Below are 15,194 nucleotides of genomic sequence, written 5' to 3'. Positions count from 1 at the left end.
GCAACTTTCGTTGTGTTTGCAGGCTCTTGTCAAGGTCTCTTCTATTTATCACTTTTCTTCCTTATAAGAATTGAGCTTCAAGGTACCTACAAATCGGTGCTCTGCAGTTCACCCTTTTAACCTTCCGGCTATTACTGCTGCACGTACTAACAGAGTTCAGCAACCATTCAGACTCCTGACTCGCTCCTGAGTCCTGACCCAAGTTCCAATACCCAAGTCACGCGGATAGCACTGCTCTGTGATATTAATACTCCATTGGTTGTGCCGGCAGCGGCGGCGCCGCCCAATTCAAAGCCCGCCCCCAAGGCTGATGTTGCGAATCGCAGTGCGCCTGCGGCTATGCTAGGTTGATAAATGTCATAACCGTGAGCCTAGACTTTAGAGGTTTGGAGTACTATTCCCTAGATTTAACCATCTTCAAAATATTGCAGATGGGTCACAAGCACTGCATAAATTTGAAATTTCTTTAAAATTACCACTGGTAACAAATTCAAAACCTTTGGTTACCATATGGTAACTAATTCAAATCCTCCAGTTACCATGTGGTAACAAAATCAAAACCTTCAAGCATAGTATACTTGAAAATTTTATAGAGTTTCAAAATTTTTATTTGGTTTTGCTTGCTCCAAATCTTCTTGCTCAACTTGCCTAAAATAGGCAGCCCTATGCCCTACCTATACTCTCTACCTAGCCCCTCTAGAATATGTGCTCTCCGTCTTTCAATGAACCATCCAATGTTAGTCTTAGTTATACTAGTAAAACTCCCTGCCGTGCAGGTTCTCTCTCTCTCTCTCTCTCTCTGGTTAGATGATAGATCGCTTTGGTCTCTTCACGACTCATGAGTCACGAGTGTTCCTAGAAAGCTTCAAAGTTATATTCTTCTTCTCTTCTTGTTCTTCTCTCTTCTCTACTCTCTATCTTCTTCTCCTTTTTTCTCTCTCTCACACTCTCTCTCTTCAATGTAGTCGATAAAATTTATTCTTCAAGATGTCTTTTACCAACCTGGAACATGAAAAAGAGAGACTTAAGCGATCTTCTTTAACATATCAAACACATTACTACACAATTTCAATATTATGTAACCTCCTAACCTTGCATACACTAAACACTCAAAGCACTTTTATCCTCGATTGGTAGAACTCCATAGAAAAACTTTGTCTATCTCTTCTAGCCTTGGTAGGAATCAGTTGCGGCCTCAGTTTGTAACATTCTATGGTTAATTCAAATCAAGCTCAACAAAGAACTTCTAAAAAAATAAACACTCAGAGTACAAACAAGACACCTCTTTGCTTAACCTTGCAAGCATACCAATTCATAATAAAAAGGCACTTGTATTGGGTACACACTAACAATCAAAAAGACATAAAACAAATGACAAATTCACACAATATCAAAGATAAATATGAGAGCTCTTTTCTTAACATAACATAGCACTTAATTGAACGGATTCTTTGAATGCACCTACCATTAAAAACAAAAGCAATCACAGTTTATGAGTGATCCTGGAGTGTTTCGAGGATTAATCGTGAACATGATGAAGTTGATGGAAACGCTGATGAGGTGAAGGCCATGAATGTGCAGCCCAAACAGGGGAAGAATCAGAGAAGAATTGTTTTGGTGCGTGTTTACGGCAGAGATGCAAGTTGAGCAACACCTCCTGCCACCACTGCCAAAGTGCACGAGCTGGAAATGGTGGCCCGTCTCCTCCACTTTGCTACCTAGAAATTACCTCTCAGGTTAGAAGGAGAGGGGTTGCTCCCACGTGTTGGGGTCCCTGCCAATGGCATACTTGTTCACATAGGCGCATATACCGGCCTGATCATAGCCAACCATGTGCAAGCCTACGAGGCTCCCATGACACTAGCAAAGGTGCCATTGGGTGCATTCGGAACCTACCTGCAGGTTTGGTAGCTTGTCCACCAGCCGCTCTCTTCCTACCAGGAACCACCCTATCTAGCTCCTCCTACACTCCCTTCAGAACCACTGCCCGCAGGTATGGCAGCTCGCTGCTCTCTTCCTACCACCCTATCTAGCTCCTCCTGCACTCCCTTTAGAACCTCGGGGTGTCGCAGCAACTCAACAAGAGCCCAGTCCACTACAAATTGTACCAGCTCTCCCCAAGTACATATCCTGTAAAAGACACAAGCCGCGATTGCATCAGGTGTAATTGATAGAAATTCACTAATCTACAGTCATATACAAGTTTACAACTCCAGCTTCTAGTAATCTTACCATTATGACTGCTGTTGTCGGTTATTTGCACTTTAGAATTGGCCTTCTACGCCTCAGTTGACACCACCTCCAGCAACACGTCCAACAGATCCTCAAGGCGATCTGGCCCACTCCTCACGTAGTTCTCAGCCCTCCTCCTCTGCTGGATAATCTTCCCCATCACTTGCTGCATCTTCTTCCCCACGGCTTTCATCCTCCTTTCCCAGCCCTGCAGATCCATCCACGCCAAGGTGGGGATGAAGTCTCCCACGTTGGGCACCCCGAGCAGCATCATAGGGTATAGCCATTGTCTCCCTCTTATCTCCCTATTTCAACATAGAGGTAGAAATAGGGAGATAAGAGGCTGACAATGGCTATACCCTACAATGCAACGCTCATGGATTGCTCAGGTCATATATAGATGTGAATCACGAGATTATTGTGGCACAAAACAACAACCAAGAGCATCAAATTATCTTGAGACAACAAAAAGAAGCTCAAAAGAGATACAAGTTCTGTGGAATGGTAAGCACATAATACATTGGGTGAGACATAATACATTGGGTAAGGAGCTGACTCATTACATACAAAAAATAATAATCAGATAAATGCACAAAAATTATTATGTTCGTGAAGACTTGATGTTTGTTCCCTCTAAGCTCCTCGTATGTAGTTCAATGTAGAACTTGCTCGACAAAAAATGATGCTGGAGTTATTTTGCTTCAAACTTGCTGGAAAAAAAATGATGCTAGAGTTACGTTGAAGCAAAATAACTCAAGCAAAGATACAAAAATTTGAATTGTTTTATGTCTTGAACTGATTCCTCATGCTATCTACCATGGCCTTCGCCCGTGCTCCTTTAACGCTTTCCATATTTGTTCCACTCTTTTCCAGTCCACCTTCTCGTATGGAATCCTTGTCATAGAAATCATCATATGAGCATCCAATGTGTCAAGATGCAAGTCGCTTCTTAGCTTTGATTTCACTTCATTTTGTTTCCAAAACCCTCTTTCACAGGTTGCCGTACTCACCGGAACAACCAAAATCCTTTGCCACAATCTCATTATTGTAGGAAAGTCTTCAAACCACTTTCCTTTTAGAAGCCCATCTTTTGAGTAACTCACATCTGAAATGCAATATCTCCAGGCACCAAGCATACTTTTGTGAGGACAAGCATTGTACAAGGTCTCCACAAAGCCTTCTCTTTCAGCATAACATGTTGAGGAATCTGCTCCTCCAGCACTAAAATGCTCGAAAAGAGTCTTCAACCATGTAGAAGTTGATTCACCTCGTCTTCCTGCAATATCTGGATACCCAACTGGCTCAAAAAATTTCATAGCCTTGAATACTTCAAGGTCCTCAAGTCTAGTGTCTAAAGCTTGAAGAAGACGTTGCACATGTTGCTTTGCTATGTTCTTACAGTCTTCAAGTGATCCAGATTCAGCATTTTCAACATTTTCTCCCGTTACCTGATCATGTATTGATCTCCAGGTGATGGGAAAACTTTTAATGTCGCCACCTAATGTTTCAAACCCCATGAATCCAATGGAGCTTGTGCCCTTCATGAATTTATTAAGCCTCATTGAGTCTTTGGCAAACTCACTTTGCGGGTCCAAGTACCTGGTTTGTTATATGTTTTTGGTTTTTTGAAACTTTGCTCCAAGCGTTGAAACATCAACGATGTTTTCCTGAAAAACTTTGCTCAGTATGTTCAATTGCTCCAAAACATCAGCAAGGTAGTGAAATAAAAACTGAACTTGATAAAGCAGCATATTCCCATAATCTGGATGATTATTTGCTTTCCAAAGTTCCAATATAGCTGGCATTACCTCTACAATTCTGGCCATAACCAAACCTCTTGAAAGCCATCGAACACTGTGAAGTTGTAGAATTTTCAAGTCATGGACTTGAAACTCTTTCAAAAGCTTTGAAAATTCAGCATGTCGATTACTAGATTTTCCCAGCCAAGTGTATACTTTTCCTGCTAATTTGTCCATATACTCCAATTCTAGAAATTGATCAACAGCATCTTTGGCAGCTAATGCCTCTCTATGTGCAATGCAATGAACAGCAATTAGAGAGGGAAACAACCTTTTCAATCTAGCCACTACACCTGTTTTCTTCCCTGTCATGGTGCTACAACCATCAGTGGCAATGGCGACAAATCTTCTTGTGTCGAGCTTCAAATCCTTGAAGAGCTTAACGATGCTATTGTAAATTGTTTCAGCATCAGCCTGTTCTATTTCCAATAGCTGCAAAAAATTCACCTCAACCTCAAGTTGTGATGTTAAGTAAGTCACATAAACAATCAAGTGCTTCTCCAGGCGTCGATCTGTGCTTTCATCGATGGACAAAGAGAAAAATTGACTTCTTCTCAGCTTTGTTAGTAATTCACCTCTTACATAATCACAGATAGCCTGTAGCATCTCCCTTGCAGCCATAGCATTTCCATAAGTCCCATAACTATCACTAATAGGGATAAAAGGTGTCTGCATGAATCTTAAGAATTCTATAAGCCTTGGGATACCATGCAAGCTCTTTCCTTCTAAAGCTTTATAGTAAACTGCCTGCATAACACTTATGACTTGAGACCTGTAAACTTCCCCACTTCTTTGCAAGCCTGTATCCATTGCTCCAACTATTTGTCCTCCACTTTTTAGAAGTTTCTCTTTTATCCTCTCGGCACTTTGGTGCTGATTCGTACTTTCATGTTTTCTGAATGCTGCAAGGTGCATAACATCTGATCCTGTGGTTGCAAATTTGTTTCTTTTCTTTGCTGCTATACAGACCTGGCATTTCACAACTAATTCACCATTTTTGGAATCTGGCAGCACCCAACCGTGAAAAAACCTCCAGGAGTCTCTGAACTTTCTTTTTGATCCAACCTTTGGCTTTGAGGTACTAGCTTCTGTGGCTTCATTACTTTCTTCTATCTCAGCCAAAAGCTCATCGTTCCCTTCGGAAGTAGATGACATTTCTCCAAATAACTCTGCAAACATTTGATTGCGTCGTGCATCTTGCTCAGATTTTTGCACCTCCGAAGGGACTAGAGGTGAGCGTGCTAAAATCCAGCTCTTCAAATTCAATTGTTTAAAAGTTCCTGTTGACAAGATTCTACATAAATATGCAAACACAAAAAAAACGGTAGACAAGACACAAGAGGCAGCAGGCTGGTCAAAGTTAAAGCATGATTACCTTTGCTTCCAGCCATATCTTCTTATGCAGATATCTTCTCACGCAAAACATGAATCTTTCAAAGAACCATAAGAGGGTCACCTGCACATTTTGTGATAAAAAACTTAGTTTTTTTATCTTATCAATATTTCATGCAAGCATTTAATTATGCTTCACTCGATAGGACTAGACCATACATACCTATCACTATCATAAGCTTCTTCAGCTCCTCACATGGTATCCTTTGAGCCTACCCCCACCATCCACTTCACCATAGACCTGGCAGACATATATGAGCACCATGTAAGACAGTATGTCAAATCAGTGTGAGCCGTGTTGATGCGCCAGATCACCAGAAGTATCTATATACGTTCAGTAGGGAAGATAGTATATCTTGCAGGAGGTTATGAATGTATGCACACATGTTCTAGTACCTCCCAGGATGTGCAGTAGCTCTCTCTCTCTCTCTCTCTCTCTCTCTCTCTCTCTCGCTCTCGCGGAAAAGATCATATCTTATATATACCCTAAGTATAGCGATCTCCATGAGTGCTGGATCCGGCCTGCTCATGCAGTATACAAACTGTCAGACATGAATGTGGACTCTAGGTCTCTGATTGTGTGTCGATCATGGTGCAAAATGTGATGAGTGGAGGATGAACCATCTCGACAGAGAGTACTCCCATCTGATATGCCCACCTAAGGGATCCTCTCTCTCTCTCTCTCTCTCTCTCACACACACACACACACACAAGGCATACAACTAGAATCTCCCTTGCTTCAAATTTTCTCAAACTTCTTGCCTTTGCTTTTTTTGTCTGCATTCTATCAGCTCTCTTGGTTCAAGGAGGAGAATTAGAGATGGAGGCTCTCCTAGCCTTCAAAGCAAACCTGCAGCAAGCTGAGGCTTTGACAAATTGGGTCAAAGCTCAACAACTCCATGTGCGTGGACTGGGGTGGCGTGCACATGCCCAACTGTAACCTCTCTCCAGCTGTATGGAATGCAGCTCAAGGGCACCATCTCCCCACAGCTTGGAAATCTAGTCAGCTTACAGTCCTTAAACATTAGCTTCAACAGCATCACAGGAGAGGTCCCCATTACGATCTTCAATTTGATCAATTTAGAGAACCTTGATCTGAGCCAAAACCTCCTCTCAGGTGAACTCCCTTCCCAAATAGGCAATCTCATGAATTTGAAGCAGTTAGCCTTAGGTTTCAACTCTTTTGGTGGTAACCTCCCTCCCCAAATAGGCTCCCTAGCACACTTGCAAAGCCTAGATCTGGAATCAAACTCCTTGACAGGCCCCATCCCTCCTGAAATTGATCACCTTGAAAAGCTCACATTCCTTGACTTGAGCTCCAACAGCTTCACTAGCCTTCCTCCTGAGCTGGGCCAAGCTGTTCATCTGCTCATACTTGACTTAAGTAACAACATTATCTCCTCTACTTTTCCACCTGAGCTTGGGAATCTGACCAGCTTGCAGTACATGGACTTGAGTAACAACTCCATCGATGGCTCCATACCTGCAGAGATTGGCAAGATGAAGAGCTTGACTGATTTGATTCTCAATCATAATAAGTTGATCGGCCATCTGCCAGTGGAAATAGGCGCCATAGGAAACCTGATGAGCTTGTCTGCTTCAGACAATAATCTGACAGGGCCTCTGCCTGATGGGCTTGGCCAGCTCTATAGTCTGGAGAAGATAGAACTTTCCAGCAACATCATCGCATCACCATTGCCAGAGAGCATTGGAAACCTTAGGAATCTGAGGATACTCTCCATGTCCAACAATCTCCTAAATGGGTCCATCCCATCTGGGTTGGGCAACTGCACCAACTTGGCGACCCTCATGCTGTCATTCAATGCTCTCTCTGGCCCAATACCAGACTCATTAAGAAATCTTCAATCCCTGATTGCCTTCTCAGTTGAGAGAAACAAGCTCAGTGGCCCTCTTCCGCCATGGCTGGGGAGCTGGAAGTTTGTGTATAACATTCTGGTTGGCTCCAACAGCTTGACTGGAAGGCTCATCCCTGAGCTTGGGAACTGCTCTTCACTCACGTCACTATCTGTTGAGGATAATCAGCTCACTGGCCCTATTCCATCAGAGCTCTGCAATGCCAGAGCCCTTCAGAATCTGTCTTTGCAAGGCAACAGCTTCATGGGCACCCTCACAGACACATTCAGGGACTGCACAAATCTCACTGAATTACATTTGGACAACAACCAGCTTGCTGGCACTATTCCTGCCTACTTTGCAACACTTCCTCTCGTCATTATTGAGCTTGCATCCAATAATTTCACAGGGTCCATACCAGATGAGCTGTGGAGCTCCACTACCCTGCTTGGGTTTGAGGCCAGCAACAACTACCTTGTGGGTGAATTGCCCCCTCTCGTGGGTAACCTCATGCCTTTGCAGCATCTAGGCTTGAGCTTCAACCAACTAGAGGGTGTCATCCCGAAGGAAATTGGTAAGCTTGTGAACTTGCAAGTGCTTTTTTTGCATGGAAACCGCCTCCAAGGCTTCATCCCAGCAGAGCTGTTCAATTGTGTGCAGCTCACAACTCTTGATCTTGGATCTAATCAGCTATCAGGGCTAATCCCAAGACATATTGGGAAACTAATCAATCTGGAATGCCTAGTTCTTTCACATAACAGCCTCTCTGGCCCTATCCCACCGGAGGTTTGCTTTGGGTTCCAGCAGACCTCAATCCCAACCTCAAGCTATGTGCAACACCATGGCTACTTTGATCTCTCTTGGAACTCTTTGTCAGGGAGCATACCGGCATCCATTGGGGATTGCATTATGGTGGTGGAACTGTACTTGAATCAAAATCAGTTTTCTGGTGCCATACCACTGCACATGGCACATTTGACCAACTTAACAAATGTTGATCTGTCCAGTAATCTTTTAAGTGGGGGCCTGCCAGAGCAGCTGGGAGGCTTGAAGAAGCTTCAAGGCCTAAATCTAGCCTTCAATGAGCTCACGGGTGAAATTCCTCCAGTGTTCAGTGAACTACACAGCTTGGTTAGCATGAACCTCTCTGGAAACAGGCTGACTGGCCCTCTACCTAGTGAGCTAGGGAAGCTGGCAGCACTTCAACATCTAGATTTGAGCCAGAATGGAATCGCAGGTGAGATACCCCTGGCATGGGTGGAGCTGAGCAGTATAATTGGCCTGTATCTCCAGGGAAATCAGCTTGATGGTGGTCTTGAGATTTTGTTATCTGAAGAATCAGTATGGCAGGAGATGGGTATACTTAATCTCAGCTGTAACGCCTTAAGTGGACCCATTCCTGAAGAAATTGGGAATTTAAGCGGGTAACTTATCTTGATCTGCATCATAATGGTTTGAATGGCAACATCCCTGCAAAGATTGGAGCCCTTTCTCAGCTTCTGTATCTAGACTTGTCTGGGAACCAGCTACATGGGCCTATCCCTTTGGATCTCTGTAGCCTCACAGAGCTGGAGTACTTCAATGCTTCTAGCAATGAGCTGGTTGGGGAAATCCCTTATAGTGGAATTTGCAAGAATTTCAGTGCTGGATCTTTTGCAGCAAATGAAGCATTGTGTGGTAATGTCATTGATGTTGGGTGCCAAGGGAACAGCCAGCCATCCACCCCGCTCTTGAGCACAGGTGCCATCCTTGGCATTGCAGTGGGCAGCACCATTGCAGTCCTATGCTTGATGTTTGTCTTAGCTAGATGGAGGATGCTAAAGCAAGAGGTTGCATCGGAGTTGGCAGATGAGAATAAGAAGTTGAATAGGCCCTTGGATCCCAACATGTGCTTGCTTGCGAGCAAGATGCAGAAGGAGCCCCTCAGCATCAACGTTGCCATGTTTGAGAGGCCTCTTCTGAGGCTCACTCTTGCCGACATTCTCCGTGTCACCAATAACTTCTGCAAGGCCAACATCATTGGAGATGGGGGGTTTGGCACAGTGTACAAAGCTGTGCTTCCAGATGGGAGAACGGTTGCCATCAAGAAGCTGGGGCCAGAAGGCATGCAAGGAAATAGAGAATTCTTAGCTGAAATGGAGACACTGGGCAAGGTGAAGCATAGAAACCTAGTTCCCCTCTTGGGTTATTGCTCATTTGGGGATGAGAAGCTCCTTGTCTATGATTACATGATCCATGGAAGCTTAGATCTATGGCTCAGAAACAGAGCTGATGCCTTGGAAGTCTTGGATTGGGGCAAGAGGTTCAAGATTGCTTCGGGTGCAGCACGGGGGCTGGCCTTTCTGCACCATGGATTCATCCCACATATTATCCACAGGGATGTGAAGGCAAGCAACATACTTCTAGATGCTGACTTCGAGCCTAAGTGGCAGATTTCGGGTTGGCACGCCTCATTAGTGCATGTGAGACCCATGTCAGCACTGACATTGCAGGGACTTTTGGTTACATACCTCCTGAATATGGGCAAAGCTGGAGGTCCACAACAAAGGGGGATGTGTACAGCTATGGGGTGATCTTGCTTGAGCTCTTGACAGGTAAGGAGCCAACAGGGGCAGATTTCAAGGAGGTTGAAGGGGGGAATTTGGTGGGCTGGGTAAGGCAGATGATCAAGAAAGGCAGAGTGGCCGACATTCCCGACCCTGCCATATCAGATGGGACTTGGAGGGTTAAGATGTTGCAGGTCCTTCAAGTGGCAACTCTCTGCACCTCTGATGACCCCCTCAGATGGAGCTCATGTCAGGGTTGGCCGCTACACCCGCTCACCCTCTCTTGCAAGCCTTGTGCGTTCTCCTTCATAGCACATGGCTATCCCTATTTTGATGTTGCGGATGGCAACCTCATGTCATATGACCCCTACTACACAAATGGTGCACGACCACTAATAATTCACTACTATGGCCAACAATCAACTGTATGTAATGTCCTCGTTGGTTAAAGCCTAGTAAAGCTTCCCTCTTGTACTACTTATGTCATGCTACTTTTGATGGTGTTTATAGATAAAATCAAAGGTAATATGTAGAGTGCTCCAACAAGAAATAATAGCCAATACCTCCCTATTTATTTTCTTTTTGTTAAATATGATGCTTGCCTGATTGATATGCGATTGATATGCAATGTGCATACCAATGTTAAAAAAGAAAGCAAAACATAAGGTTGATAGGGACTTACCATTACTATGTTTCAGAAATTAAAAAAGCAAACACACTGTAATGTTAATGGTATGTTTCAAAAATAAAGAAAGCAAAATATTGACAAGGATGGACATAGCTATGTTTCAAAAAGAAAAAAAACAAACACTTTACACACTGTTGTTGACAGGCAAACATCACATAAGCTTTTGAATAAGAATTAGAATTTAGGAGAAATAAGAGCAATGTACCTAGCAAGGTCGAGACTCGAGGGCGCCTGGTAAAGGTGCACACGTTGAGAGTTGAGACGGAGGTGGACTCTGGGTAGATCGTAGAATACAGGAGGGTGAGGGCTGAGGTCATACGCAGCTTGCAGAGAAATAGAGGGCGCCTGGCAAAGGTGGGATCGTAGAATACAGGAGGGTGAGGGCTGAGGTCATGCGCAGCTTGCAGAGAAATAGAGGGAAAGAGCTCGCAAGGTTGATGGCGCTCTTTTACGAAACTGAGGGTTTTCAAATTGCATCGTTTGAAGTTTCACAAATATGAAGTTAAATTAATTTAGTGAATTCAAACTTCAAAGCCAAAGTATATTGGCCTGCCCGGTTAGAAGTTCCATATATATATATATATATATATATATATATATATATATATATATTTTAATGGTAATTATTCCAAAAATATAAGTTACCAAATGGTAGCTTATTTGAAACCTTGAGTTACCATTATGTAACTCGATCCCCAAGCCAAGTTACCAAATGGTAACCCCAATTGGAGCTCGGGTTATAATTGGTAACTTTTTTGGCCTTTGGTTACAAGGTGGTTACCAAATTTATGCAGTGGTCACAAGACTCTAGCGTATTAGTGACGACATTTTTTTTAAAAAGTTAAAACAGAGGAATATATTAAAAAAAGGTGCAGCATCTTCTTCATGAAACATCACGAGGAGGGTGACTTCTCTCCCCTTCTCTTGGGTTCTAAAATGAAGAGGAAAAAGGATAAAAGTCAAGAAGCCCTTAGAACCTCCGTGTCCGCGGGTAAACCTTCCAAAACCATTAAAAAATGATGTCTAGTAAATTGCTATCCTTCAACTGTAAAGGGCTTACGAACCCAGAAAGGGCTTTAGCCATCAATAACTGGTTAAAGGACTTAGCCTTTGATTTTGACCTTCTTTGTCTTCAAGAGCTTAAAATAGGGGGTCCTTAGCTTCATATGAACCTTCAAAGAATCTCCAATAATGCTCGGTGGTTTTTTACCAACCATCACTCTGGGAGAGGTGGGGCAGCTATAGGCATTCACACGAAGTGGGAACATACTATTTTAGATGCTTGGTCTGATGTCAATCACTGTTGGACTGCGGTAAGACTGGGCAATCCTTTCAACTGCACTCTTGTTTCTATTTATGCCCCGTGCTTGGCTAACTTAAGAGCGTCAACCTGGCAGTCGATCATTGAGATTGAGGGCCCCATGCTGCTCGTTGGTGATTTTAACATGGTTGAATCCCAGGGAGACAGAAATAGGTTTCTGGGTAGAACCATCAATGGTCAGGAAAAGGTTCAATGGGAGTTGCTCAAAGTTGATAAAGATCTTTCGGACCTTTCTATTAAAACTGGATTTTCCTGGTCTAACAACCAAAAAGGTTCCTTTCACAGAGCTGCGAGATTGGACAGACTGTATGCCTCGGGTAGCTTGACTGATATGTGCTTAAAGATCAGCTGCACTACGGATTCCTCCCTGACCATCTCTGATCACCTCCCTCTGATTTGCAAGCTGTGTATAGGCCAGGCCAAAGGGAGAGCGGGGTGGCCTCATCTGGACCCTTCTCTCTTTCGTCTTCCTTGTATCCAGCAAATGATTAAAGGCTCCATCACTGAGGCCTTCAGTCTTTTCTCCTCCCCCTCCAAGAGATGGGAATGTCTTGTCAGTAAGGTTCATTCTATCTGCAAGGAACATAAGCTTAAAGTTCTTTAGATTCGGCTGAATCGGAGAGTCCAGATCAGGAACCAGATCCAGGACTTATATCTTTCTAAAAAAGGAGTTGTAGATCAATCCTTGATCGATCTTAAGAATCAACTCAGACTTGAGGAGATGTTGGCAGCTAAGGCCACCAGATTGTGGTACAGAGAGGCGTGGGCTGGAAAAATTGACACACCTCACCCTAAGATGTTTGCCCTCCTCAAAAGGAAAAAAGTTAGGGATCTTATTCCTATGGTCAAGAAGCCCAATGGTCTTTCCGCTCTGCCGATGATGTGGAAAACTTGCAGGCCATCAAGGAGCACTTTTCTAACTTGTTCTCCACAGCTCAGCCTCCCTCTCAGGAAGTTACTGCTGCTAGAGCCAAGATTGCTCTCATTAGGAAAAAGGTCGTCAACCCAGCTTTAGCTCTTAAGCTTGACGCTCCATTCTCTGAGAAGGAGGTCAAGGAGGCTATCTCTCATCTCAAAAAGAGGAAATCTCCGGGTGAAGATGGGATTCCTAATGAATTCTTTCTTGCTTTTAAAGATGAGCTGACCCCTCACATCCTAAACATCTGGAGGGAAGCCATGAAGAAAGGAGGTTTGGCTGAAAGGACCAATATGGGGATCATCAAACTGATCCATAAAAAAGATGAGAAAGAAGATCTTGGAAACTGGAGACCCATAACATGTCTCTCCTCCCTCTACAAAGTCTATGCGCATATCCTCACTATTAGTAGAATCAATCCCTATATGGACGAATGGATCCTCAAAGAACAAAAGGGTTTCATCAGGGGTAGATATATTCTTGATGCTATTATTAGCCTTTGGGAGGGCATGGAGCATGCTGAAAACTCTGGGCAGAACTACATCTTCCTCAAAATTGATTTTGATAAAGCCTATGATAGAATTGATTGGTCTTTCCTCTTCCAATCCCTTCAGGATATTGGCCTCAACAGGAAGTTCATTAAGTATGTCCAAACTTTACTGGGCAATGCGTCTTCCAAGGTTGCTGTCAATGGGTCTCTCACTGAAGCCTTTCCTCTTAGGAAATCAATTAGGCAAGGTTGTCCCCTCTCCCCCCTTCTTTTTGCCATTGTTGCTGATGCTCTTGGTTGGTTGGTTAACAAGGAAATAGCCAGCAACAATATTAAGGGTATTGAGATTCCCAACAGGCCTAACCCTTTATGCCTTCAACTTATTGCTGATGACACAAATGTGCTGCTTCGGAATGAAGTGCAGACGGCTGCCCACTTCATGTCCTGCCTTGAAACCTTTTGCCTGGCCAGTGGCTCTCAAATAAACCACTCCAAAACTAGCTTCAGAGTGTTAGAATGAGGGCCCCCTCCTTCGATTCTTGCGCTGGCTGTAAGATTATCCCCGAGGGTGTCGTGTTCAGACTGCTAGGTATCCCTATGGGCTTTAACATCTCTGCTAAACAAAGGTGGGACTATGTGCTTAATAAAATTAAGATGCAGGTCAAGAAATGGAGCCACATTAACACAGGGGTTGCCTCTAGAGCCTTTGTCCTCAATCACTTCATCATCCCCTCCGTCGTTTACTTCCTGGCCTGTTGGAGGCCGTCAGAGACCCAACTTCAATCCCTAAACTCCATCTTGGGTAATTATCTGTGGGGAGGGTCCCTTGACAGGAAGAGGATCAGCAAAGTTGCTTTCAAGGTTTGTTTCTTAGATAAAGAGCAAGGGGGTCTTGGCATTATTGATATTGGGTTGCTGGCTGAAAAACTCGCGGCTAAATGGGTGCAAAGGGCCATCTTTTCCAATGATGTTTGGGCTGACTTGATCAAAAGAGATGTTGGGAAATTTTGGCTCAAAGGTAAGAGATAATGGAAGGGGTTCTCGATCAATGAAGTTCTGTTTTCGAAGGCCTGTCTCTCCCCTATAGGTAGCAAACTTTGCTGCAGGATGTGGGAGTCTTGGATGAAATATAAAAAACTTTTTTGCTTCCAAACTTACACTAAGAGAGGGAGGTATGCCTATGCTGCTGACTCGGTTTGGTTTGGCCATCTTATAGCTCCGATTTCTGACGATCTGGTCCAGACCAGCCTTTCTTGTTTCAAAGCTGGGATTAAGGTGTGGGGTGACTTATGTGATTCTTCCGGAATGTTAACCAGGGATCAAATCAGTAACAAATTCAGCCTGCCCCCGGGGTGGCATTGAACTTGTCATGCAGAGGTGTAATTCTCTCAATGTTTTCATTCCCCCGGGGCCTATTTGTGACTGCAAAAACTTTTCTAAAGCCATCTTGTGGGGGTGGTCCAGCAACCTCGGCAAGTTGCCTAATGATTTTCATAGAGGCAAACTTGTCCTCAAACTTAACAATAGATGGTCTTTGGTTGGAATAAGCATCAAGAAAGGAAACATGCCCTTTTGGCCTGGCTGGTCATTCATAAAGCGACCTGGACCCTGGACAAGGCTTTGAAGATTGGACATGGAAATGGTCTCTGTCCCCGCTGCAAAACCAAGCTTGAAACTGTCCCCCATCTGTTCTTCTCCTGCCCAGACACGAGTCAATTCTTAAGTGTTCTTAACAAAGCTTTTATGCAAATCAGGAACACCCCTCTCAGTTGGAAAGAAGTCCTCCTCGGAGAATGTCACACTCTTGACCCCTTTACTTGGCATTCCGTCAGATTTCTTCTTTTATGGCATGTCTGGAATCAACGTAATGAAGCTCTTTTCGCTACAAAAACTAATCAACACTTTTTTCTTTTTCTTGACAGCACTCTCAAGCTTGTACAGCAGCTGCAACCTAGA

The 15,194-nt window shown here is 43.8% G+C and overlaps 3 protein-coding genes across 3 annotated transcripts; 1 reads left to right on the top strand and 2 right to left on the bottom strand.

Moving 5' to 3' along the window:
• Positions 1 to 1,820: 1,820 nt before the first annotated feature.
• LOC147639128 (flavonoid 3',5'-hydroxylase 1-like) lies at positions 1,821 to 6,392 on the bottom strand. Its single transcript, XM_086787689.1, has 4 exons — positions 5,587 to 6,392; positions 5,407 to 5,487; positions 2,233 to 2,942; positions 1,821 to 2,130 (listed from the first exon to the last, which is right to left on the bottom strand). The coding sequence occupies exon 3, from the start codon at positions 2,504 to 2,506 to the stop codon at positions 2,279 to 2,281; it is 228 nt and encodes a 75-aa protein (XP_086643815.1). The 5' UTR covers positions 2,507 to 2,942; positions 5,407 to 5,487; positions 5,587 to 6,392; the 3' UTR covers positions 1,821 to 2,130; positions 2,233 to 2,278.
• LOC147639129 (uncharacterized) lies at positions 3,840 to 5,422 on the bottom strand. Its single transcript, XM_086793509.1, has 2 exons — positions 5,407 to 5,422; positions 3,840 to 5,311 (listed from the first exon to the last, which is right to left on the bottom strand). The coding sequence occupies exons 1-2, from the start codon at positions 5,420 to 5,422 to the stop codon at positions 3,840 to 3,842; spliced, it is 1,488 nt and encodes a 495-aa protein (XP_086649635.1).
• Positions 6,133 to 13,758, top strand: LOC147639127 (uncharacterized; the record flags this gene model as incomplete). Its single annotated transcript, XM_086793497.1, is given in 6 exon segments — positions 6,133 to 6,301; positions 6,304 to 8,697; positions 8,700 to 9,701; positions 9,704 to 10,248; positions 10,334 to 10,345; positions 12,730 to 13,758. Coding segments are annotated over 6 exon segments (5,151 nt in total), but the record flags the coding sequence as incomplete, so codon positions are not given.
• Between the last annotated feature and the right edge of the window lie 1,436 nt (positions 13,759 to 15,194).

Source organism: Cibotium barometz, chromosome 4, assembly GCF_041138505.1.
Source record: "Cibotium barometz isolate CiBa-2024 chromosome 4, ASM4113850v1, whole genome shotgun sequence".
NCBI lineage: Eukaryota > Viridiplantae > Streptophyta > Polypodiopsida > Cyatheales > Cibotiaceae > Cibotium > Cibotium barometz.
The sequence above is the reverse complement of the archived record's forward strand: the minus strand, read 5'-3'. Positions and strand labels throughout refer to the sequence as shown.

What these genes read in the sequence shown, in the direction of transcription:
- LOC147639128 (XM_086787689.1), bottom strand. Translation starts at nt 2,506, where the DNA reads ATGATGCTGCTCGGGGTGCCCAACGTGGGAGACTTCATCCCCACCTTG.